Source organism: Mesoplodon densirostris, chromosome 3 (genome assembly GCF_025265405.1).
Source record: "Mesoplodon densirostris isolate mMesDen1 chromosome 3, mMesDen1 primary haplotype, whole genome shotgun sequence".
NCBI lineage: Eukaryota > Metazoa > Chordata > Mammalia > Artiodactyla > Ziphiidae > Mesoplodon > Mesoplodon densirostris.
The window spans coordinates 18,551,026-18,578,836 of record NC_082663.1 but is presented as its reverse complement, the minus strand read 5'-3'; the positions used below and the strand labels follow the sequence as shown (position 1 = coordinate 18,578,836).

Here is a 27,811-nt window from a genome sequence, read left to right as displayed (position 1 = left end):
TACCACCTGTCTACCATTTTATATGAGAATGACTTTCAGTATCAATGAGAATGATTTTAACATCATTGTGCTTCAATTATTTCATTGTGAAATGCAGACATTGTGTCATTATTTCTAAAATTCAACCCCATTGAGAACATTAATCTTACTGAAATCAAATAAAGTATATCACATTTTGCATGAGCAAACAGAAGTAGGCCATGTGTGGTTGCATTATAAAAGGAAGCTGGCTTACTTTCTCTAGGCTCCAGAACCCACATCATGTGCATGGGATAGAACTTGTTGGGGGGGGAGCTAATTAAAACTCTCTGAACTTCAACATTTAGAGTGGTTGCATTGTCATCCTGGGTGTGAGTGATAGAATAAACTCCAGGATGATGGCTACAGAGAAGAAGACTACTCCAGTTTCTGTGGATGTCACTGACTGTATTATTTCCTTGTTTCACATCAAACATGCCCCAACCACAACCTCCCACTCCTACCTCTTGGGTGTTTAGTGTTTAATAGTGTCAGTAACTGGTGTTCTACACAAGCACTGACCAAGGTAGTCTCTGGAGATGTATGTGCTCCAGACAGTTAGTTTCATCTTCTTAATGAAGGGAGTGTGAAGTCTCTCTTTTGCATTAGTTTGGTGAAAGCTGTGGACCAGTAAACAAAACAAGTTGATATAATGCTGTTTAATTGTATTCTTATAAACTCATATAGAGGTAGCTCAAAAACTCTTAAATAACTTACATCAGAAACTGCTTTTTCACTAAACTAGAGTTTATCGTCACTGTAACTCAGTGTATAATTTTGTAATATCATGGACATTACTATGGATAAAACAAGTGTCATTATTCTTGCTATCCTGTGATTCTTTTGAGTTGGACAAAAGTGGAATTGAATGATGCATATTTGCTGTTTCTATAAATTATGGAAATACTTCTTAATTCACTCCTTTAACATTTGAGCTTAAAAATTATTAATGTAAAGAATTTAATATACATTTGGAAAATATTTTTCTATATACTTACCAAAAATGTATTCTGCATTGAGCATATGGTGACCATTAGATAAAAGTTTATTAAATTTGTTACTACATACTGTCTAGAAGATATAATACTTTTTTCTTCAAATATATCCTCAAAGTAAAACAACCCACTGCTTTTCAACTGCAATGTTTATACCTAGAATTGGGCATTATTCAATGTTTGTAGATTTTACCTGTATAACACATGTGTGAAGAAGTGATAATGAAGAGCTAGGTAAGTGATTTTTTCTGGGGGAAAAAATCATTACCTAGAAGAGGGGAGGGAAGAGGGGAATTGACTCTTGCAAGTGTTCATTCTTACATCATTAAGGAGAACATACTCTTGATGAATCCTTACTATAGGTCCCCAATGCCTACAAACGCTTATTTGTCCAATAATTATTAAAGATGCTGCAAATATTGTTGTTAATGATGATGATGGATGATGTTGAATAATATCAGTTATCATTCTTGACAGCTTAGAAATGTTTGCCTACTTTTGGGAATTCCCTGGTAGTCCAGTGGTTAGGGCTCTGAGTTTCCACTGCAGGGAACACAGGCAGGTTCAATCCTTGGTCAGAAAGCTAAGATCCCACAAGCCGTGAGGCCTAAAAATAAATAAATAAATAAGTTTCCCTACTTTCCTTCTAGTAGCGTCTTCTCCTGGGAAAGGCTGTTGTAATAAAACGTATGCTTTATCTGTTGATATAACTAGGATTCACCAAAACATCTTAAGATAAAGCATTTGGCATTGACTGTCTACTGAAAGTTATGATTTCTTACTTTTTCAGCATTCTAACACTTCATGTAACAAAAAAGTAGAGGTGAAGAGATGGTTTATTCTCTTGTCTTTTAGAGCAAACCTTTAAGATTGAGTTTGTTCCTGGTTGGCACTGTCTTAAGAAAAAAGCCTGAGTGAGTAAATGGAGCAGTCTTGCATTCCCCAAACTGACAGTGACATTGAATGCCTCCAAGAGATGAAGAGTGTTCTGTCCACTGTATAACTTTGGATGCACATTTCACTCCCTTTATGCTCAGTAGACATTTCCTTCCTTCATCAGCAGCATATTATTTTATTTATACTGAGTTTGATCGTTTTGATTCTACTTTGTTCTCAATTCAGAATAGTAACACTGAATGGACATTAAGAAGAGATACTCATTTAAAAAGTTCTTAGAGGAAGACTTAAACTATGACTATGAATATGTAAGACAAAACTGCTGAAAAATATCTCCCGTCAACTTCTCTTAGTACGTAAATAATATGACCAAGTGTCAGGAGATGAGAAAAGCTACAGATAATTTGGATTGTCTTTAAAGTTTTCCTATGTCAGTGAACACAGAATAATTCAGTCTTGAGGCATAAAGGTGCTTCTCTAGTTAGAATTGCAATTATTTTCGGTTCCTCATTTTCCCAAATATTCTGTCCTAATTAAAGGCTTCCTAAATGAGTATGTAATTATTGATTTTTAAACTGCAATGGCAAATTGCTTACACCCTCTAAAGTTCAGTAAGCCTTTAAACCTTTTAGCTCTTCTATTGATATCTTAGTCATGCAATTAAAGCATCTACAGTAAGCAGATGAGCTAATGCAAGTGGTGTCATGTTTTCTTTAGTGTACAAATCAATAAAGCTATTGTGATGACTTTCAGGTCAATGACCTAACTACTGGAAACGGACACATCTTTAAAAATAGATTTTTAAAATAGGTATCATTTGCACTAACAGCTAATATTGTTGCTCAACATTTTGGTTATAATAGTTCAGTTATTCTCAGTGACTTCATATACTCACAGAATTAAGGAATGCCATATTCCAAAGGAAAATGGAGTCCAGAAGATAAAAGACATGACCTTGAGCTCTATAAAACAAAGATGCTAGAATCATATGGTCTTATTTTCCAGGTGCTTATGTGCTCCAGGTCAAGGCCACGGATGCAGATGACCCAACCTATGGAAACAGTGCCAGAGTCGTTTACAGCATTCTTCAGGGACAGCCTTATTTCTCTATTGATCCCAAGACAGGTAAATTTTTTATTAGAGACAACATTATCACCTCCCTTTCCCATTCTAACACTGCAATAAAGATTCAATGCACTCCCCATCTAACAAAGGAAGATAGGATCTTACCTTGCTGCTGCAGAGCTATTTCTTTCAGATTGAACTTGGTATAAATATAAAGCTTTTTACACATATATGCCAAGTCCAAATTTGTTAGTTAGGAATTCTTTGTATGATTTACTTTAAATTTTCCAAAGTCTAGGAATATTTGGTGGGTTATTTTTGGTTTGTTTCTTCTAGCTAAAATAGCTTTTTATTTCAGTTTTTCTTGGTTGGGTTCAATTATATTCAGTTTTCGGCCTAATCAACCCAAGATTATGGAGTCTCTATTGCTATATTTATCAAGGGTTATGGGTGGTGACTTTGGAAAAATATAGACTTATGCTTCTAGTAGGGGAAAGAAGAGGCTGACAAACTTGAAACCCCAAGATCACTAATTCTTCTGGTCTATGTTTTTGAAGCCAGTCTCATTTTAAAATCAAACCATTGAAATTCCAGTTTTCAAAGCCCCATATAAAAATCTATGGAAAGTATAGAAAGGGCAGGAAAACATGCAGGACGATTTTGTAATCCCTTTAAAATGAAACGAGTTCCCCCTGTTTCTAGAGAATCTGTTTTTGAGTGAAGATAGTTTTTAAGGAGCTCCAGTCAAGCTGACCAGTGATCAAAGCAGGTGCTCAGGGTCAGAGTTAAAGAAGAAAGTCCATAATGACAGTTGTTTTATCAACTCTTATATAATACATAACATGTTGCATATTAAATTCAATACTGTTTATCACATCAGTTTAAAGTAATGGAATAAACTGTTAACATACTGGACTAATAAGTTACTTTTAAATTTTGTAAGTTGATCTTTAAAGAGCTACATTGATTTGAAAGGTATTCTTTCCCAACACTATACATGCAAATGGGTTAAACATTTCAAAATTTATATTTCCTCAGAAGTGTGTGGAAACTGGAATACCAATTAGTTATAGGTTAATTAATAATTAACCATGGATGGATGTTGCTTGGAAACGTAAGGTCAATTAAGTGAAAATAAAGAACCAGCAAATTTTCTGTCAACTAAACCTGCCATTCTGTCTGTCCTCACTTCTCACCCTTTTCATCAAGCCAACAGGGGGCCAGAAACCATCAAAAATGAAGGGAATAAGGCTGGGAGCTGCTCCCTTTGGTAAACTTAAAAAGGAATAGATTGTAGTAAGGACAACATCAGTCCTTTAAGAAGGGAACTTCAGTGATGAAGAAAATACAGAAAAGTTCAGGACAAAGAAGCTTTTTTGGTTTGGAAGTAGGATCAGAAATCAAAAGCTAAGGAGTCAAATGTTAAGAGTGAGTGTGTAATGGGGAGATCACACCTAAAATGTAAGTTATTTTCCAGAAGTAGGCTGTGAAGACAGGAGAAGAAAATGTTTGGCAATATATGTATTGAGGAAGTTTTGTAGTGGCTATTGTTGTTTACCTTTGGGAAAATCATATATTTGTGGACAAAAGGGAAAATTGTTGATAAAAAAAAAGTTTGGGGAAGTTTTCAGTGAAGTTTATGATGGTACAAAGCTCCAGAGGAATTAGGAAGGTTTGTGCAATAGGCCAAATGTATAGATAAATAATGAGATTATATAAGATACTATACATCCTTTTATCAAATGGGAATATTATGGATTATTTTTTCTTATACAGTTACATTTTCCAAATTTACCATAACAGGGAATCTAACAGAAATAAAAGTAAGGACAATATCTGTCTCCTAGACCACTTCAGCCTCTGAGAAGCACTTCTCACAGACAGAAAGGATGGGAGAAAAAGAAAGGAAGGTGTCTAGAGATTGGTGAGGAGGGAGATTTTTAGTATTAGGCTACGCTTACTGAGTTGCAGTGATTAATTCTATAGAGTAGATGAGTTTATATACTCAGAGTAAATGTGACAGAGGAAGGATCAAAGATTTAATATTGGAAAAATAACTATAGATGGAGACCATACCTAACTAAAAAAGCAAGATAAAAATCATACAAAGGTGAATCGAAGCATAAAGCATGGATACAGAATATAATTGCTTTGGTCAAATTAATACTGGACAGACAACAATTATATGAAGGGTTTACTTGCCCTCCTCTTGACTTCACTTGTTCAATATCAACTTTAGATAAATTCTAATGCCTTCAGAAAGTATCATTTTACAGAAGAGTATGTATATTCATAATATGTCTTTTCTAACTGTGTATTTATATTTTTATATCAAGCTTATTATTTAGAACTGAAGGTGAAACAATTCTGGCATGAACTATGGAATAGATTTTTTTGAAGCATTGGTTTTCACTGGAGACAGAAGTCTTGATACTAACAATGCCCCAGACCACTAGACAGGAAAAGAGTGGATGGTGAGGCATTAATAGAATGATAACTAGTTCTTCATGAACAGAAACCATTAAGAAGACTTTTGTCAAATTTATCACCTTGTGGTAGATAAGAATAAATCAAAACTCAAGGATAATTGCAATTTCTCAGAAATAGTCCCCATTTGTTCCAGCCATATAGCTTCCTTTTATGATTCCTTTTGCTGTTATTAAATAAAATGCATGAAAAACGCATGAAAAACTAATATTATCTAAAATTTTCCACATTTGAGTGTAGAAACCAGTTTAAAATAATTTCTAAAGGAAGAGTGTCATCAAAACTTCTGATGCCTAAGTATTTATGAGGAGATAAATATAACTATTTAGTATTCGTTTGGAATGAGAACATTTTTTTAAAGGTTTTCATTGACATTGCTGTTTGACAAACATTCCTAGCATCTCTATCCAAGGTATAAATATGGCAGGTTTATTTATAAATAATATAAATTGATGCATTCTATGAAATAAGCCCCAAATTGACTTTAAAATTGGCTAATTTGGCAATTATTTGGCTTACCTAAGAGAATGTTTACTGTAACTTAAAATTTGCCTGCATTCATGTATATGCCTCAAATGATTATTAAATATTTTTAAAAAACAGAAATGTAGATACATTTATAAAACATTAAATAACATTGATCCTTATTATACTTAATGTTTATAAAACACTAAAATATTTGTCATATTGACATATTATATTATTATATATATTTTACACAATATTTATGATACATGAGAAAAACACTTATAATCTATAAAATGTTAAAGAGGCATTGTAATATTTTATTTGATACATGAAATTGAGATGCTAAATATTTCCAGAGCATTGATAATAGAATTATTTCATTTAGGAAAATAAACATTATTATAAACGATTGATCTCATGACTTAATTTACATTTAAAATTCTTTTAAAGTATTTGAATTTTTCCCTAAATGATTTTAAAATCTAATCTGAGTTGGATAACTAGATATTGCTATTTGGTGTATCATGTAGTGATGATATGTTGATTTTTCTAAATAATCTGAGCTCTACCTGAGAAAGCATTATATTGATAATACCATTTTATCTCAACATTTAAAAAAATCCATAAACTTTAAATTGTTCTGTCATGGTAAAATATATATAACAGAAATTTTGCTATTTTAACCATTTTAAGTGTACTATTCAGGGACATTATGTACGTTCACATTGTGTAAACATCACCACCGTCCACCTCCAGAACTTTTCATCAGTGCCTTTTTGTTTATGTGCACTGTCAAAAGTGCATATTTATAAGTCTTTATGTTATGTATTTACATGTGCATTTTTAGGATTCATATGAGAATGGGATTGCATGCATGAGTTACTTTCTTTTTTCTTTTATCCACTATTCTGATATTTCATGCTTTATGATTCTGTCCTAGCTTCTGTTTGGGAAATCTGATGAAGGGCTAAGAGAACTGACACTTTCTAAAGATTTTTAGCTCGATTATCACCTTTTGATTAGAGATGATTATCTTCAAGCTTACTTCCCAAATAAAACATCATCCACCCTGACTGATATTTATTCTTTTCAGTCTTTAAAAAAAAAAATGTGTTAGTGTTTTAAAACCCCATAGTAAAATTAAAGCATGGGTCAGACTTTATATTTTGAGCTACTTCTTTATATAAACTACTATGTACATATTTATAATGTTTTATGGCCTGATCATGCCTTTGACTTTAATTCAGAGAAAAGCCTTAAAGGATTTAGAGTCAGTGCTGGTGAGATAAAGACAGAAGCTCTTTTTCTCTTCAAGAGTGAAATAGGAAATAGACAATTATTAAGATTAAACAACACGTGCCATTACCACTTTTGTAATATTTTACATATATGCAGTAAAATTACATGACTAAAAATGCACCGCAGACAATGGTTTCCTTGTATTCTGCCTTGTCACACTTCACGAGAACTCTGTGTGAACTACACTGCCTTATTTTAGAAACCATGGAATGCACACATCTGCAGATGGAACTAAGACTATTTGGTCTTGAAAGGAAAATACTCCAGGGGGATGTGATACATGCCTTTCGGAAGTTGTAGAGCTGTCAGGTAGAAGAGGAGTTAGCTGTATTCTCTGCTGCTCCAGAGGGCTATCAATGGCATGAATTACAGGAAGAAAGAATTTTGGTTTCATTAAGAAAAAAAGATGTTAATGATTGTCCATAAATAAGAGGGGCAGGCACCTCATGAGATTGTGAGCTTCATATTACTGGAAGAGTTAAAGCGGTAATGAGTGATAAGCCAGTGGTGCTGGATTTGGGTATGGATTTCCTGGGTTTGGGTAAATTGATGCACATTTATTTATAACCAATGACCTGACAGGCCCTGTGCTACCAGGACACTGAGATGCATCAAGCTGATCCTCATATAGATCCCCATCTACTCGGGTCCTCAGAAGATTACATGTGGGTTTGCTAGGACACCACTCTATGATACATAGTCTGACTACTGGGCACTAGGTATAGACTCATGAGAGTGGGGAAACTCCTGAGAAAAGAACTTTTAGGGAAGTGACTTCTAAATCTTAAAGAATAGTTAAGGCATGTTATGGTGCAAAGTCAGACAATAATGTCTTTAAATTTTCTTCCTACCCAAGATAACCTGATAACTCTTCTTGTCCTCAAAATACATTACTGGAAACAGTTTTTAAAAAATTATACACCTTATCTGTGTAGTCATGAACACCATATATTTTTGTTTGTTTGTTTTTGTTTTTGTTTTTGTTTTTGTTTTTGCAGTATGCAGGCTTCTCACTGTTGTGGCCTCTCCAATTGCGGAGCAAAGGTTCCGGACACGCAGGCTCAGTGGCCATGGCTCACAGGCCTAGCCGTTCCGTGGCATGTGGGATCTTCCTGGACCGGGGCATGAACCCGTATCCCCTGCATCGGCAGGCGGATTCTTAACCACTGCACCACCAGGGAAGCCCATGAACACCATATTTTTAATAAAGCTTAAGAATGTACTAGCTTAAAAAAAAATCTATTACAGAAGCAGTAGGAAACTAATTCAGTATAGAATTTTAGTTAGAATGACCAATACAGTCCTATGAAAATGACTTTGATGAAAGAATTAGAGCAGCTGTTTATAGTTACGTCTTCGAAAGAACATTTCCAGAAGAGAGAAGAGAGGGTACAAAGCTCTAGTGAACAAAGGAGTGAGTTGTGGAAGATAAGATCAGAGAGTTAAGATCAGGGAGTGTGAAGATGGAGGTCATGTGAGGTCTTTAATCTGAGCGACCTGGACAATCTCTGAGGATTTCTGATTGGAGGGGCTCTGTGACTGCTTCATGCTCAGACCTAACCACTGTGACTGCTCTTTAGAGAACAGACTAGTGGTCTAGGTCTCCTCTGGACTCTAATCCTCAGTGAATGGAGAATGCAGCCATTCATCCATTGTTCATTCTACCTTTCTGTATCTATCTCTACCTATCTATATCTATCTATCTATCCATCCATCCATCCACCTAATCTATCTGAATAGTCTCAAATTAATAATTATCATTTTCCAGCTTTATTGAGATATAATTGGCATATAGCACTGTGTAAGTAAGTGGTATACAACGTGTTGATTTGATACACTTATATATTGCAAAATGATCACCATTATAGTGTTAGCCACACCTCCATCAGGTCATATAATTACCATTTCCTTTCCTTGGTAAGAACTTTTAAGAACTACTCTCTTAGCAACTTTCCAGTATATAATACAGTAATATTAACTGTAATCGCCATGATATACATTCTATCCTTATAAACTATCCACCTTATAATTGTAAGTTTGTGCCTTTTGACCAGAATCTCCCTATTTCCCCCACCCCACAGCCCCTGGTAGCCACCAACCTACTCTGTTTCTATAAGTTCAGTTGTTTTAGAGTCTACATATAAATGATATCATAGAGTTTTTGTCTTTCTCTGTCTCATTTATTTCATTTAACATAATGTCCTCAAGTTTCATCTATGTTGTTGCAAATGGCAGGAATTTTGTTTTCATTCTCATGTCTGAATTATTGAATTATATTCCATTATATCACACCTTCTTTATCCAATCATCTGTTGGTGGACACTTCTGTTGTTTTCATATCTTGACTACTGTGAAGAATGCTGCAATAAACATGGAGCACAGGTATCTCTTCAAGATCTTGTTTTCACTTTCTCTTGATACATACTCAGAAGTGGAATTGCTGGATCATATGGTAGCTCTATTTTTTACTTTTTTTTAAGGAACCTCCATAGTATTTTCCATAGTGGCTGTACCAATTTACATCCCTATTAACAGTGTACAAGGGTTCTCTTTGCTCCACAACCTTGTCAATACTTTTTATCTCTTGCTCTTGACTTATTGATAACAGCCATACTAAAAATCATGAGGTGATACGTATCTCATTGTAATTTTGCTGTATGTACATTTCCCTGACGATTATTGATGTCAAGCACCTTTTCATGTAACTACTGGCCATTTGTATGACTTCTCTGGAAAAAAATTCTATTCAGTTTCTCTGCCCATTTTTAACTAAGATGTTTTTGTTTGTTATTGAGTTGCATGAGTTCTTTTATGGTATGGATATTAACTCCTTATCAGATATCTGATTTGCAAATAGTTTATCCCATTCCATAGGTTGCCTTTTCATTTTTGTCTATTATTCCTTTTGCTATGCAGAAGCTTTTTAGTTTGATGTAGTCTTACTTGTTGATTTTCAAGATGCCTTCCCAGAGAGTTTATTTATCTTTGAAAACCACTATCTCACTTCTCTCCCACTCTGTGATCTTATTTTATACCATCCCTCTCAACAGTGGTATGCTGCAGCCATGTCAACCTCCAAGTTCTATACTTGTATGCTTTGAAGAAGTAGTGCTCTCCTCCTTTTTGCCCCTGGGATACTCCTGCCTGGGTTCTTTCTAAGTCAGCCTCTTCCACTTCTCTGGGATTGCAGTCTTTCCTCAGAGAGGACATTTTTATACTACCTTCAAGAGGACTTTCTTTCATTTTCCTCATAACATCAATCACCACCTGAAATTAGATTAATCATTTAAGAGCTTTTTTATGACCTCCTCACCACTTTACAGGAACACATACCCATTAAATGTACATTCCATGAAGGAACCTTATACAGAGACTCTATCAATTATTTTCCCAGATGAAAACAGCTGATACTCAGTTGGGCAATTTGAGATTAGTTTAATAAAAAGACTCTTTATTAAAGTGCAAGCAGATTGTAGGGAAACCATAAGGGATAAGGCTGAATCTGGAGAAGAAATAAGTGGATGCATTTACCACAATGGGGTTAAAGGAATGAGGGTGTTCTAGAGACACAGGCAGAGACCATGACAGGAGAGAGTGTGGAATGGAATGTGGGGGATGCATGGAAAGAAAAACCCAACCTCATTCTCCTTCTACCTTCTAATCTCCTGTCAATTGGCCCAGGGCAACTGGAAACCAGAGAGCAGAGAGAAGTCTAGAAAAGTATATATAGTGGAATTGGAGGGGCAGATGGAAGCGTCTTTGCCATTATACCCTTAAACCTAAGAACAGTGCCTGAATGAAACATTATTTTAGTACAAGTGTTGACTGAATCTACTGTCCCATGTTTCAGTCCTGCATTTCAGCACTCAATTCAAGAAAAAACTCAGATAAAACCAAATCCTTGATGATCACATGTAATATTTCATTATTTTTCGTAAATAATATTGCATTATTTTCATCTCAAAATGTTTTCATAAGCATATCTAACCCATTTTTACAAAATAAGCTGAGATCCACCAAAACTAAGGGACTTGCCTATAACACCAAGGTGATTGCAAAGGGAGAATATATCACCTGGCAGATTAGTATCCTTTGGTACTATAAGGTTTTATAACCTTAATTTAAGGTTATAACTCTCTCAACCATATATTTCCATTCATATTGGCAGAAATAAACTCTATTTTTCTCATTCTTAATTTTGCTCTAATTATCTTGCATATGTTGGAAAGTTCATCAGTACAAGACCATACCAGTATCCAATGTAAACTTGCTTATCTACTCTTTTATTTTCCAAAAAATAGGATTTATTTCATAATTATTTCAAGTTAATTAAAGTTTGTGGTATCACTACTGTGGAGATCTGTGGAGTATTTATACTGTTTTATAAATTGCATGTTTTTTTTCTTTTTAATCTTAAACTATTATCATACAAGTTTGTTGCTGTATTTTTATATACAAATACTGAAAAATAGAGATGGATACTTGAACCTAAATCTAAGATCTGAAGTGACAGAATGTAGCATTTCCTTCAGTTAGTTGCATTTTGCTATGGAAGCACTTTAGTCCAGTCCTTTTCAAATTTCCTCCTTGCTCAAGACCAGGCAATCCATTTTCATTTGTTTGGTTTTAATGTTAGGAAGTATAGAAACAACTAATGACCATAAGAAGAGTAACTTTTTGAATAGGAGATTCCCCATCACCCCCCCCCCAGGTTTTTTCAATAGGCCACAGTATTTAAGGATTCTCTACTCACAATGAATTTTGTTGTCAGCCTGATTCCCCAGATTCAACTCTAAAAAAATTCTAGAATGCCGTATGTTATTTCTCTGGGACAGTGGCTCCTAATGAAAATGGTGGTGGGAAGGGGAAGCACATCATGGTCATCAGAGGAGATTTCCTTTGAAACTATATACACAATCCTTTCTTCTTTAAATTCTAACATACAGTCTCCCAAAAGCAGCATTAAACAAAAAGGATGGCTGGAAGTGGCGGCTAGATCACCTAGCAGACATAAAATGGAGGAGTGCAGGGCAGTTAGGGGTATTCATGACAATTATATCAAAGCATCAGAAAAAAACTCTAGTCTTAAATAAGTCTGATAATGCTTATTTGCTCTCTTTTTCATAGAATCAATGTTTTACATATGTATACATATATCATAAAATTTATATATCAAACATATTTGTAAATTATTTTGAAAATGTTCATACCAGAAGTTAAGTGAGAGAGTAAGAAATATACATATATACTTACTGGAAATGAACTGAGTAAAGATAAATCTGGTCAACATCAGGAAAATACAGTATGAGTATGAATTAAACCCAAGCATTTATCTAGAAAATATAAATATTATAAGGCAGGCAGAAGTCATGTAGCTTAAGGCATGTAGGACCAGGCCACTGAGATGCAGAGATGAAGAATCTTAGTTAAGGCACTTGGAAATGAAACATCAGAAATCCAAGCTGAAGAAAAGACAAACAGATTGAAGTAAAAGGGTGTCAGTAGCAGTGCATGAATAAAACAGCAGGAGCAAAAAATGGAACTTGCCTTTTTTGCAACAATTTCCTGCCAAGGGCCAAAAGAAATTTCAGATTGTAGTTAAGTCTGAATTAGCAAAAGAACAGCATTAGGTAAGTATAGATAAAATAAGGATGTATATTCAGTTTGTGCCTAGGATTCTATATTTTGTGTTGACAATTGATATTAAATTTGTTATTCATATATGCCTTATTAAAGAAATAATATCAAAGACACATGGGTTTAAGACAAATTTTCTGCAATATCTCCCTAAAATCATTAGGTATAGATTGAAATTTGTTATAAAATTTATTCACAATTTACCTGCAATAAATCCAGAAGGTTTTAGTTGTTACACTATGAATAAATATAAATATAAATACAGACATAAATATAAATATAAATTAGTTCTACACTCAAACACAAGAACAGGAAATGAGTAGGCTATGTAAATATGTATATATATATCATGATTCATGATTATAAATTATTTATAGGGACTTCCATGGAAGTCCAGTGGTTAAGACTTCACCTTCCAATGCAAGGGGTGTGGGTTCAATCCCTGCTTGGGGAGCTAAGATACCACATGCCTCGTGGCCAAAACACCAAAACATAAAACAGAAGCAATATTGTAACAAATTCAATAAAGACTTTAAAAATAGTCCACATCAAGGGCTTCCCTGGTGGTGCAGTCGTTGAGAGTCCGCCTGCCGATGCAGGGGACACGGGTTTATGCCCTGGTCCAGGAAGATCCCACGAGTTGTAGAGCAGCTAGGCCCGAGAATCTGGAGCCTGTGCTCCGCAACGGGAGAGGTCACAACAGTGAGAGGCCCGCGTACTGCAAAAAAAAAAAAAAGGTCCACATCAAAAATAAATGAATAAATAAATAATTTATAGGTTCCTTCCTTCGTTTAGCCAGTCCATCCACTAGTCACATGGTCAACACATTCTTTTTGAGTTTTTTTCTAAATGACAAGCACTCCATTAAAGGTTATAGTATAGTAACTTGGTAACAAGAAAGACAAAATCCCTTCAATGGCAAAGCTTAATAAGATCTAAGTAAAAAAAAAAAAACCGTGGCTAATAAAAGTAAGAGGAATCCTGAAGGACAAAATAAAATATACAAAGGAGATATTCAAGTGTTCAAAGAAGCAAAGTTATATATATATATATATATATATATATATATATATATATACATATATATATATGTATATATATGTATATATATATATATATATATCCCAAAAAATAGATAAGAATGAAGAGGATGTCATTCTTTAGAAATTTCACTTTCAGTGTAACCACTTAATTTTTTTACTATATATCTAAAATATATATTGTCTAAAAATTTAATTCTTTTTTAAAGGTAGGAGCATTCTGTATAAATTATGTCTAACTTGGTTGACTTAGTGAATGATGACCATCTTTTAGAGCCAATGCATTGTTCCTTAACCATATTCCACAATGCTGCACAGCATTTCACTATATGGCTATTACCACAATATATTTAATTATATCCTAACCATTGGATGTTTTGGGTGTTTTGCTTTTTAATACACAGAATTTTTGTTAGCATGTTTTTTTGCTAATGAATCTAGATAGAATCATTTTCTTGTTGTGGACTATTTTATTTTGGAAAACTCACCGTTTGTGATATTTATCTTTTATTTTTTTCCCCCCTTAAGGTGTTATTAGAACAGCTTTGCCAAACATGGACAGGGAAGTCAAAGAACAATACCAAGTCCTCATCCAAGCCAAGGATATGGGCGGACAACTGGGAGGGTTAGCTGGAACGACAATAGTCAACATCACCCTAACAGATGTCAATGACAATCCACCTCGATTCCCAAAAAGTATGTTCTTTCCTGTTAAGTCGAAATCAGTGCAGCTTTTTAAAAACTGTCTTACATTTCATTGAATTTTACAGGAATTGTAATAATTTTCCAGACACTTTTTGTCTTTAGGAAGCAGAAGCTAAAAATTAAATATCCTCAGAATTACATTTTTCTATTAGAATCATTCATAGAGTGATTTTAATAGAAAAAATATATAAATGAGTCAATAATTGTATGAATCATGTTATCAGTTCTTATAAAAGTAAAATATTCACAATAGGTTGGAATCTTGTCTAATTTCTTACTAGTTGAAAAAGTAATATAAATTGAAAAGTACAATGTAATTTAAGATTTATGACATATATGCCACTCTACTATTTGTTATATCATATAATTAGCATAAATTTTTCTGCCTTCACTTTATCAATTATATGTGTTGAATCATTTCTGCATACTTCCCTGGAGATATCAGATGACATTGCAGTGATGCTATTTCTCTACTTTAGTTGTATTTTATTTTAGTTTTGCAGTAGGTGAAAATTGCTACACTTTCTATGATAATAGAATAAATCACACGTATATCTTCTCTGTAACTCAATCTTTCTTATCGAAAATGAATACTTCTCACTTGTGTTACATCCAGTTTTCTTTTGCAGTATTATATTTAACACCAATAAGTACCTGTTCGATTTCTGGTACATTTTCAAGGATTATAGTTCAGTGTTCCTAGGATTTAGAATACAGAAACTGTTACTTCCATTGCTTATATAAGTGATTTGATGAACTCACTAGACACTCATTTGCATGAACATTTTAAAAATCAAAACAAAGAAAATCATTTTCTTCTTCTAACTCCAGGAGACTTTGAGTTTATCTACTAAAGTATATAACAATGAGAATATTTAACTAAATGGATATTTTATTCCTTTAGCTGTGTGGTTTTACATAATTTACTACTTTGTCATTTTTGTCTTAAAATTATCAAACTATATTTTCTTATGGAAATACCCTTACTTAGTGATCAGAAAGTCAGTGTACTGAACAAAGGTTATAAAAGTGGCAATTAGAAATCATCATACTTTAGCAACTGGGATATATATGACAAATGGTTAGTAAATAATAGGTTATGACTAATAACACAGAGTCCTAGAGCAACACTTTCCTTGCTTTCTATTCAGGGAAACTGAAAAAAATATATAAATAAATATTTCAAAGGAGAAAGAAATAATACATTTGATTCTCTAGAATATGGCATTAAAAAAGAACATGTTCCCACCTCAAAAAGACTGATTTTTAACAATTTTACCACTTATTTGTGGCAATCTGCAATAGCTAATTGAGGAGAGTAGTTTGAAAGATTGTTCTACTTTTACATAAAAGGTGACATTGTACATTTGAATTCTGTTTTGGATTTGTGCATAAAAATATGGTCAGTTTAGAGTATAAGAAATAGCAGAGATCTTCCTAGGTAGTGTCAGTATTCTTATTCACAAGGATGATAGTGAGGTTTTTCAGATGAAGAGTATAAACCACAACCAACGGAAGTCTGTATATCTTCTTTGGAGAAGTGTCTATTTAGGTCTTCTCTTTCACTGCTGGTGGGAATGTGAATGGTAGAGCCACTATGGAGAACAATATGGAGGTCCCTTATAAAACTAAAAATAGAACTACCATATGACCCAGCAATCCCACTCCTGGGCATATACCCTGAGAAAACCATAATTCAAAAAGAGTCATGTACCAAAATGTTCATTGCAGCTCCATTTACAATAGCCAGGAGATGGAAGCAATCTAAGTGTCCATCATCAGATGAATGGATAAAGAAGATGTGGCACATATATATAATGGAATATTACTCAGCCATAAGAAGGAACAAAATTGAGCTATTTGTAATGAGGTGGATAGACCTAGAGTCTGTCATACAGAGTGAAGTAAGTCAGAACGAGAAAGACAAATACCATATGCTAGCACATATATAAGGAATTTAAGAAAAAAAAAAGTCATGAAGAACCTAGGGGTAAAACAGGAATAAAGACACAGACCTACTTGAGAATGGACTTGAGGATATGGGGAGGGGGAAGGGTAAGGTGTGACAAAGTGAGAGAGAGGCATGGACATATATACACTACCAAACGTAAAATAGATAGCTAGTGAGAAGCGGCCCGCACAACACAGGGAGATCACCTCGGTGCTTTGTGACCACCTAGAGGGGTGGGATAGGGAGGGTGGGAGGGAGATGCAAGAGGGAGGGGATATGGGACCAGATGTATATGTATAACTGATTCACTTTGTTATAAAGCAGAAACTAACACACCATTGTGAAGCAATTATACTCCAATAAAGTTGTAAAAACAACAAAAACAACAACAAAAACAAAAACCCAAAAAAACCCTCAACCAGTGAAAGGAAACAACTTCTGGTTATGGATGAAGGGTAATTTGCAAAAGTTTGAACAGACATCCAGACAAATAGGCTGGAGTGCAACAAATAAATGAAAATATCTTAATGAGAGAGAAACTAGAGTATGGTTAGGGAACCAAGATGGCATGCTCAGGTCCCAGGGAGACAGGAAGATCAATTCCAGATCTTATCTAGTGAAAAGAATCTGTACAAAGCAGCAGGCTTGTTTGGAATTTATTCAAAGTTGAATCTGTAGATCTAATCGTAACTAGATGAGACCCACTAGGAAAAATTACAGGGTTAAGGGCATTTGAACTTTTAGAGCATTTTCACCCTGTGTCAGGAATTTTATCATTTTCATATGTCCTTTCCTCAGAAACACTCTGAGATCTTTATTTTCCACATTTTACTGTTAAGAAAACTGAGACTTAGATTAACTTGCCCAAGATCAACAAAACTGGCAAAGGTTTTTTTTTTTTGATACTAAAGTTCAAATTTCTTCTAGTTTAACATATGAAAATGAAAAGATATTCTTTTCTTTTACCTGCCACTCTGAAACCATATTTTTTAGACATGGCTGCAAAAAAGTCACATGGCACAGGGTGAATTGTTATCATAAACAGAAATGAGAGGGTAGAAGGAATATACCAAATAGATCACTGTGATCTAATTATTTTCTTCTTGTGTTACATGCATATTCGAACTATAGCCTGAAAGTATAATAGGTGAGAGATATTTTTGAATCATGAGAAAGAAGAGGTTTTTCACATTTTTCATGAATAAAAAATTAATCCCCTTGAAATCTTACATGCCTTTGTGTCAAGCCCTTTTTACTGTACTGTCATTTTGAATTATATCCTTCAGAGGAAAAAGACAGAATACATTTATAAACAGAAAAGCCACCTCTTTAGAAGCCAGTGCTCTTTCTGCAGGAATATTTCTCACATGGATCAATTAAACTGAAAATATGACATGAAATGACAAACTGAAATAATAACTTTTGAATGTAAAAGTCAAGAAAACAAATATTTCATACATAATATTACTTAACAAGCGAATTTCCCACAGCTAGCTATATTTGTTCATGTCTGTTAAGCAATTATGCTATAAAAATAATCTTCCTTCAGATGAACTTCATGGAGCTACATTTTTTTCATTGCTTAATAATGCACAAGATAATTTCTTAAAATTTACTAATCATAATTCGTTTTGGCTTTGTGTGTGTATGTATGCAGGTGTGACATTGTTAAGCACCCATTTCCATCCGTTTCCTTCTATAAATCTGTTAGAAATGAAAATAAAATTAAATGTCATGGCCATTTGTAGGCTGCAAGTGTAAATACTTTGCTGTTTTACTGTTGCAAAATAGATGGTTCCTGAGGCATCAGAATTTCCTGCCAATTTCATTTGATGATGGTGACAATGATATTTACTAATAAGTTACCATGTCTCATGCATTATGCAGAATGATTTGCATATATATTCCCATTTAGCTTTACAATGACTGTATAGTATTTTCTCAATTTTAGAAATAAAAGAACAAGAGTATATAATTAATAAAAGTTAAGTAACTTGTCCAAGATCACACAGCTCCTAGGTAGGAGAACCCAAGACCTAATCTTATGAAGGGACTTCAGAACGTTTTATCACTTTCCCTCTTAAAAGGCAATTTGCCTTTAATGCCTGTGTTTTGCCCCAAAAGTCCTACAGAAAGAACTGTTCACAAACAAAGGAGGGAATACTGTTTCAGAAATAGAAATAATACCAGACACGTTAAAAGAGCTCTACCTGTAGTCATATAAAAACAAAATATTTTCTTTGTAAAATCTTTTACATATAGTCATATAGCTTCCATCTATGATAATGGAGGACATCCGTAGAGGATTTCCATCTGTCAGAATAAGCTACCGCGGGCTTCCCTGGTGGCGTAGTGGTTGAGAGTCCGCCTGCCGATGCAGGGGACGCGGGTTCGTGCCCCGGTCTGGGAAGATCCCACATGCTATGGAGCAGCTGGGCCCGTGAGCCATGGCCACTGAGCCTGTGCGTCTGGAGCCTGTGCTCCAAAATGGGAGAGGCCACAACAGTGAGAGGCCCACGTACCGCTAAAAAAAAAAAAAAAAGAAAACAACTTAGGTGAAATAAAGCCCTTCATAGTTTACATAAAAAGGGAAAATGTGTAGGAAATGTAAAGAAGTGTTTGCTTCTTTTTCCTTTCTTTTTCAATATAATAAGCATTTAAGATAACTGTTTGTAGGGAAATGGATAAGACTGCAGAAAATAAGACATTAATATTTATTTTATGACAAATTCTTAGTCATAAATAAAACAGTATTTTAAAGTAAGTCTGTTTTTTGGGAATTCCCTGGCGCTCCATTGGTTAGGACTTTGAGCTTTCACTGCTGTGACCCAGGTTCAATCCCTGGTTGGGGAACTAAGAAGATCCAGCAAACCAACTGCAGAGCGAGGCCTAAATAAATAAACAAATAAATATATAAACAAAATAAAGTAAGTCTGTTTTCATCAAATGCCTACCAAACATGTTTATATTGACTGTTTCTAGTTATAGGACAATTGATTCAGTTATAAGTCAATAAAATATTATTTGTACAATAGTTATTTTCTAAAACATACAATTGCATCCAATATTATACCTAGAACCATGAACCCAATTATATCCAGATGGGGTACAAAGTCTGTTTCTCTTTGTTTACCATTTACCATCTTTATACCTGGAAAACTATAAGCTTTGATACTGAAATTTACTTGGTAAAACCATGTAATAAGTCGTTCCAAATACAGAATTAAAGAGTAATTGAATTTTGACAGCTACGCAGATCCAGCCTTAGAAAATGTACCATCACGTTCTGCCAGGTGTCCAGAGTTTGATTGTCATGGGGATGACTGAGATTGACTACTAAAGATATAAGTTCATGTGTTAAGTTTATTTTTAGATAAAATATTTGTACATATTTATATTTTTACATATATATATATATATAAATTTGAGAATTCAAAATTTTATATAGATTTATAGATTTATTTAAATAATATCATAGGAGAAAATTTTTCCTGGATTTTGAGTGCCCAATATATGCCTGAATATGTAAATATGTGTATGCTGAGAATCACTTCAGTTCTTTTCACAATCTCTTTCTGTGACTGTTAAGGAGTGAATTATGTACAAATCTCTCCTCCCAACTTATTTGGAGACTCTGGCCAAGGGCCTGATTCCTACCTGTAGAGCAAGTACTAATAACTGTTAACACCCTCAGCATGTTGTCAAATGATGCCTCTGAGGCAAAGGTGGAATTTCTGTTCTTATCACTACCTCCAATATGCTATTTTAGGTGAAAGAATGAGAAAGAGAAGATGGTGGCAATTACTCTGAAAGAATACCAAAAGAGGCATGACTAAAATAATGGGTCTTATGTGAGCTCCACTACTATTTAAATGAGAATGACTACTTCAGCTTCACTCAAATATTTGAGATTGGAAGGGTGGCATGGACCAACTGGTCTGCAAAGTTAACTGTATAGATCAAATGTAAGTTAAGGCTTTCCTTAATTGGAACTGGGTGTGGGTTTTAAATAGTAATAAAAAAATTAATATATGAAGGTGTTAATGATATAAATTCATATTTGTTTATGTTTCTCAAACTTAGTACTGGTGCCAATTTAACATCAACTTTTTTTTTTTTTTTTTTCTTTTTGCGGTATGTGGGCCTCTCACTGTTGTGGCCTCTCCCATTGCGGAGCACAGGCTCCGGATGCTTAGGCCCAGCGGCCATGGCTCACGGGCCCAGCCGCTCCGCGGCATATGGGATCCTCCCAGACCGGGGCACGAACCCGTATCCCCTGCATCGGCAGGCGGACTCTTAACCACTTGCGCCACCAGGGAGGCCCTAACATCAACTTTAATACACAGTTTAATTCCCATAATTAAACTGTATTTAAGTAATTTCAAACACATAACACTTTTCTAGCATTCTCTGAAAATTTAACCTAGTCTGTGGCTTTTAGGTCAGTACCTCCCAAAGATATGAATACGACAAAAAATTAGATAAGTTAATCTTTGATATTGTATGTATGTATGCTATATGACAATTAGATATGCTCCTCATTTGGGAGGAAATGTTTAAAAAACATTAAAAATCATAAATTTTAGGGATTAAAAACTTATACAAAGTGTTTATATTCAGGTATCTTCCAGTTCTCACATAGAATGTGGACATGAGTCATATTTGATGACTCTTATTTCTATTCTTGAAAACTAAGCCAAGACACATTATAAAACTAGCTTTTGGGCTTCCCTGGTGGCGCAGTGGTTGAGAGTCCGCCTGCCAATGCAGGGGACATGTGTTCGTGCCCCGGTCCGGGAAGATCCCACATGCCGTGGAGCGGCTGGGCCCGTGAGCCATGGCCACTGAGCCCGCGCGTCTGGAGCCTGTGCTCCGCAACGGGAGAGGCCACAACAGTGAGAGGCCCACGTACCGCAAAAACAAACAAACAAACAAACAAACAAAAAAAACTAGCTTTTTACCAAGTGGAATAAACACTTCAAGTTTAATTCCCAAATGGGCCTTTGTCTACTTCAATAAAAATAAATAAGAAACAACTATTTCCTGAAGATAAGACATGCAAACGATAAACTGGGATTTATTCACTAGTGGTTGTCCCAGTGGTTCTCAAATTGTATTTGCCTTAGGAATTCCTTGGGATCCTACGTCCCAGTGATGGAAGTTCTGCTTCAATTGATGTAGCTTAGATCCAGAAATCTGAATTGTAGATAAGTGTTCCAGTAGATTGTGATATAGATAGTCTGCAGGGCACAATTTGAAAATCTGTGATGAAGGAGCAAGTGTTGATTCTCTGAGAAGGCTTTTACATTATTCGTTAACTAGAGGTAATGAGTTAATTATTTGGTACCTCATGAGAATTTTTTGATTCATGCAAAATTCCACCTATTTGGGTGGAGACTGAGTATTAAAATGTAGTCATTTTAAACTAAGTATTTTGAAAGTTTATTTTTTTAACATATTAAGTACTCATATACAGTTGTACGTCTTGTTTAGAAATTTTCCAAAGAGTTTATGGATGTCAGATACTGATGCTTTAAGGCTGAACTCAAACTGGATCAAAGTAAATACAAGTTGAAGGCAAGCTCAATGAAAAAGTTTGCACTCCCAGTTCTCCAATGAGAAGCGATTAGTGAGTTTCACTAGACTCTATGTAGGCAGATGTAAGCAAATGAAAAATAACAGAAATAGAATGTTTAAATAAATTTTCATTGCTATAATTATCATTATTCACATCATATTGTGCTTTGCTAATGAGTATATGAGTCATTTTAAAATAGTACTGACACTTTTTGATGACTTATTTTGTTCTGTTTCCCATGTGGCAAAGTATAAAAGATTGTAGCCTGGTTGCTCCATTGCCCCATTAGCAGACTCTCAGAAGAATTATGCTTATGAGCTGGATGGCTAGCAACCTTCTTGATGTGGCAATTATAATCATATTATTTTAAACAATTTTACCCAGAGTAAAGGATATATGCTATCATTGTTAATATCATTTCCCCAGTTTTCTTAAAATGCTTGTTTATTTTTTTATTATTTCAGTCTTTGAAAATCACATTATAGTCAATTAAAAATTCCTGCCACACAAATGGGACCTAATGAAACTTAAAAGCTTTTGCACAGCAAAGGAAACCATAAACAAGACAAAAAGACGACCCTCAGAATGGGAGAAAATAATTACAAATAAAGCAACTGACAAAGGATTAAACTCCAAAATTTACAAGCAGCTCATGCAGCTCAATATCAAAAAAATAAACAACCCAATCCAAAAATGTGCAGAAGACCTAAATAGACATGTCTCCAAAGAAGATATGCAGATTGCCAACAAGAAAGAATTTTCAACATCATTAATCGTTAGAGAAATGCAAATCAAAACTACAATGAGCTATCATCTCACACCTGTCAGAATAGCTATCATCAAAAAATACACAAACGATAAATGCTGGAGAGGGTGTGGAAAAAAGGGAACCCTCTCGCACTGTTGGTGGGAATGTAAATTGATACAGCCACTATGGAGAACAGTATGGAGGTTACTTAAAAAACTAAAAATAGAACTACCATACAACCCAGCAATCCCACTCCTGGGCATACACCCTGAGAAAACCATAATTCAAAAAGAGTCATGTACCATAATGTTCATTGCAGCTCTATTTACAATAGCCAAGACATGGAAGCAACCGAAGTGTCCATCAACAGATGACTGGATAAAGAAGATGTGGCACATATATACAATGGAATATTACTCAGCCATAAAAAGAAACGAAATTTAGTTATTTGTAGTGAGGTGGATGGATCTAGAGACTGTCAAACAGAGTGAAGTAAGTCAGGAAGAGAAAAACAAATACCATATGCTAACACATATATCTGGAATCTAAGGACAAATAAAAAATTTAAAAAGGTCGTGAAGAACCTAGGGGAAAGACGGGAATAAAGACACAGACATACCAGAGAATGGACTTGAGGACACAGTGAGGGGGCAGGATAAGCTGGGTTAAAGTGAGAGAGTGGCATGGACATATATACACTACCAAATGTAAAATAGATAGCTAGTGGGAAACAGCCGCATAGCACAGGGAGATCAGCTCGGTGCTTCGTGACCACCTAGATTGGTGGGATAGGGAGGGTGGGAGGGAGATGCAAGAGGGAGGAGATATGGGGATATATGTATATGTATAGCTGATTTACTTTGTTATAAAGCAGAAACTAACACACCAGTGTAAAGCAATTATACTCCAATAAAGATGTTAAAAAAATTCCTGCCACTTTTATACAATGAAATATATGTATTTATTCATACTTGTTCTTGATTCTTAAGAGATATGAATTGAATAATACTATCTTTACTTTTCTCAGTCAACAGTGCACTCAATAAGACAAATATCTATATGTATAAGTATATTACAACCACAGTAAAATTCCATAATAGGAATATGATCAGAATAATTATTGGCATAAATAGGATATAGTTATTAGATCTAGCTGGGATTATTAGGACATATGAAGGATATAGCATTTAAGAAGAAATGTATAGTAAGAAGTTAACAGACTGAAAGAGAGAAGGTTGGTTGAAGAATACTGCAATCCTGAATTATACACATGTATTTATGTATGTATGTGTGTGCTTTTGAGTAGAGAGGCAATATCATAAATCAATATGTTTAAAAAAATAAATTTGTTAAGTTGGTAAACACTGAAGTACAGAGAAGATGTGACACAAACCCAGGACAGTTGTTTGGAATAAACAAACAGAGTCAGAATTGAGAAATACACAGCAGCAGAATGGAAAGGACTTTGTGATCTATTGGATTCAGAGATAAGTAAGATAAAGAGCATGTGAAGAAATTATTTAAGTAGGAGATGGTTTTTCTGTTAATATGTTGAAATTTGAATGGAAATGAGCAAACGATGGCTGAAAATATAGGGAGCCTTAAAGAGAAGTCAGAGTCAAAAAACATTTCCGAGAGACATTTGATGATAGAAGTGACAAATGAAACAAGGCATGCATGATATTAATCAGATTAAAGAGGGCATAATTCTTTAATTTTGAATGTAAGAAAATCCAGGAGGGGGAATGAACAAAGGTATAAGGAGAAGCTTAAAAATCACCACCTCAAACCTTTAATACATATATTTCTGACAATGGTGTATATTATTAACCACAGTTGTGAAGTTATCCTAAATTCTCATTTATGTCACATGATTTAAATCTATTTCATATTTGCATTATTATTGGTCTTAGCATTTATATATGCAAAGAAATTGGACTTATACAGTATTTATGAGAGTTAAACATGATATAAATAATACTAAAACCATGGAAACAAAATATTTTGCACATAAGATATCTTTTATTAACAAATATTGGACACAATAAGTTATATCCTTTAACAAATAATGTTTCATGGATTGCTAGTTTTATAGAAAAGTAAATGCAAAAATGGCTATATCATTTTTTGTATGTATAAAAGGGATAAAAAAATTAATCTTTTCCCTCAAGCTTCTCTGTGTATAATGGAGAATTATACTATTTGAAGTAAAATGAATGATAGACTTATGCACACGATGATATACAAATGTGTAATATGGGCACCAAATCATTACAGAGTAGATCTGAGAGGATGTAGAAGGAATTAATACCAATATTGATTTCTGAAACCTCTAAGAAGAGTTAGCCAGTGGAACAGCAAATGTGTACCAAAATATTTTAGACCATTGAAAAAACATAATGTATTATTTAAAGAATTGTGAAAAAAATGGAAGTGCAAAAACAAGAAAAAATTTCATCAGAAAATGACTTGAAGTTTTCCTTGAAAGAATGAAGAATAGAATTTATGTAAAGGGGGATTAGGAGCAGTGGGAAAATTAAACATTTTAGGCATAAGCAACAAGGTAGGTAAGAGATATGTAGTGTTCAATTATAAAATACAGTCAATTAAAGAAAATTTAAACCATTGTATACATACATTAATGCAGTAACATATGATGAATATTTAGAAATAAAATTTGTAGATCAATGAATTTGGTGCTATTGAAAAAATTAATTTTGGTTGTTTATTTTTTTATTTTTATTTTATTTTATTATTATATTTTTTGTGTGGTATACGGGCCTCTCACCGTTGTGGCCTTTCCCGTTGTGGAGCACAGGTTCCGGACGCGCAGGCTCAGCGGCCATGGCACATGGGCCTAGCCGCTCCATGGCATGTGGGATCCTCCCGGACTGGGGCACGAACCTGTGTCCCCTGCATCAGCAGGCGGACTCTCAACCACTGCGCCACCAGGGAAGCCCTGGTTAAGTTTGTTTTCTAGACTAGTCTCACAATGTTTCAAAAAAATCTGTGAAAAATCAAACTTTTGGTTAAATAAGTATTTCCAGATGAATTTGAATTTCAAACATTTTACAGGCCTAGTTTGTAAGATGTTGAATATATTTATAATTTATAATAAAACCTCAGGTGTGGCCCATTTTTGTGAAATTATTGGGCAATATCAATGAGAATTATCCATCTACTATGCTTTGTTAGGTGGGTCAGAAATTACATAGACAAGGACAAAAGAAAGGTTTACATGATTAATGGAGGTTTTAAGGGAATATTAAATGTACTCCATAAAATGAATTTGCAACGGAAGGTTATTGATGCACTTGAAACGTTGTGCACTCTTGCCAAGTTCTACTTCATGTTTACTATGTAATGGAAGTAGTGGTTATATAAATCACATATATTAAAAATACATATTTTTGAGAATCAGGAACACTTTTTATTCTGACACTCATTAAGTAATATAAATGGGTTTTTGTTTCATAGTTCATTTGGAATTGGTTTGGTTGGAATTTTCAATACTGGCAAGTGAATGACCAGACAAGTCAAAGCCTGTCAAGTCATCCATTTCCAAACTGAAGCCCATCTTCACTGGCCCAGTTTGGCTTGGGGGTGAACTGGCAGACAGGAGAAGTCTTAATTTTGCATATGGATCAAATCACTAATTAATATGATATACTGGAAATTTCTGATTTCCAGATCTAGATTTTGGTAATTAAAGTCAACATAAGACTACTATTTGAAGATGAGCAGAGAAGGAAAAGCATACTGACAATGAAGAAAGTCCAAAGGAACAGTGGGAGACAAAGGAAAAATAGGGTTTTTATTACATCTTGTATGGTGTACTTTTTTAGACTAATAGTAACATGATAAGGGATAGTCTAAAATTTCAGGAAGCTGAGCTATCCCCTCTATGATATTATTTATTTTTCTGTGAAATATGAGACAAGGTCATATGAGATATTGTTGTTGCTTTTATTACCTTTTTATTTTCCATGGATAAGGCAAGATCATTTTGTGTGCTATTATACTTGCTTAAGTAATTAAAACACTAAAATATTTATAAAGCAACATTTTACTTCTCTGTAATTAGATGGTAAATCACACACACACATATACACAAGATCACTATTTGAACAATTTAATGTCTGACTTCAATCACTGAATCAACAGTTTTATAGTAATATGAATTTATTTTCTAAATTTTATTTATTTGTTTTTGTTTATGAAGTTTTTATTTACTATTTTTTTTAAAAAGTGTACAATTCGGTGGTTTTTACTATACACAAAGAGTTGTGCAACCATCTCTACTAATTCTAGAATATTTTTATCATTCCAAAAAGAAACCACATACCCATGAGCAGTTATTCCCCAGTCCCTCTCAAATGCATCTTCCACTCCCATGCATAATTTTATCTACTTTCTGTCTCTGTAGATTTGCCTATCTGTACACTCCATAAAATGGAGTAATACAATATGTAATCTTTTATAACTAGCTTGTTTAACTTAGCACAGTATCTTTAAAGGTTAATCCATTTTGTAGCATGTATCAAAAAATAGTTCACTTTTATAAATTGACATATATTTGACATACAATATTATGTTAGTTTCAGGTCTAGAGCATAGTGATTTGACATTTAAATTCATCACTAAGGATCACTACCATAAATTTATTGACCATCTATCCTCATACAAAGCCATGACAGTACCAGTGATGATATTCCCTACTTTGTACAATATGACACTTTGATTATTTATTTTATAACTGGAAGTATTCATCTCTGAATTCCCTTCACCTATTTTGCCCATCTCCACCACCTTCTTCCCTTCTGGAAACCACCCATTGTTTGTTCTCTGTATCTATTTTTGTTTTGTCTTATTTTTCTATTTTGGTTTTCTTTTCTTTTTTTTTTTTTTTTTTTTTTTTTTTTT

General features: G+C 34.1%; 1 protein-coding gene across 2 annotated transcripts in view; it reads left to right on the top strand.

The window, feature by feature from the left end:
- The window catches only part of CDH12 (cadherin 12), a 295,800-nt gene that overhangs the window by 204,185 nt on the left and 63,804 nt on the right, over positions 1-27,811 (top strand). Inside the window, exons 3-4 of one of the 2 annotated variants that reach the window (XM_060091602.1) lie at positions 2,916-3,035; positions 14,435-14,602. In XM_060091602.1, the coding sequence (XP_059947585.1) occupies positions 2,916-3,035; positions 14,435-14,602 (288 nt within the window). The remainder of the gene's footprint in view (positions 1-2,915; positions 3,036-14,434; positions 14,603-27,811) is intronic. The other variant, XM_060091603.1, reaches the window with a different exon arrangement.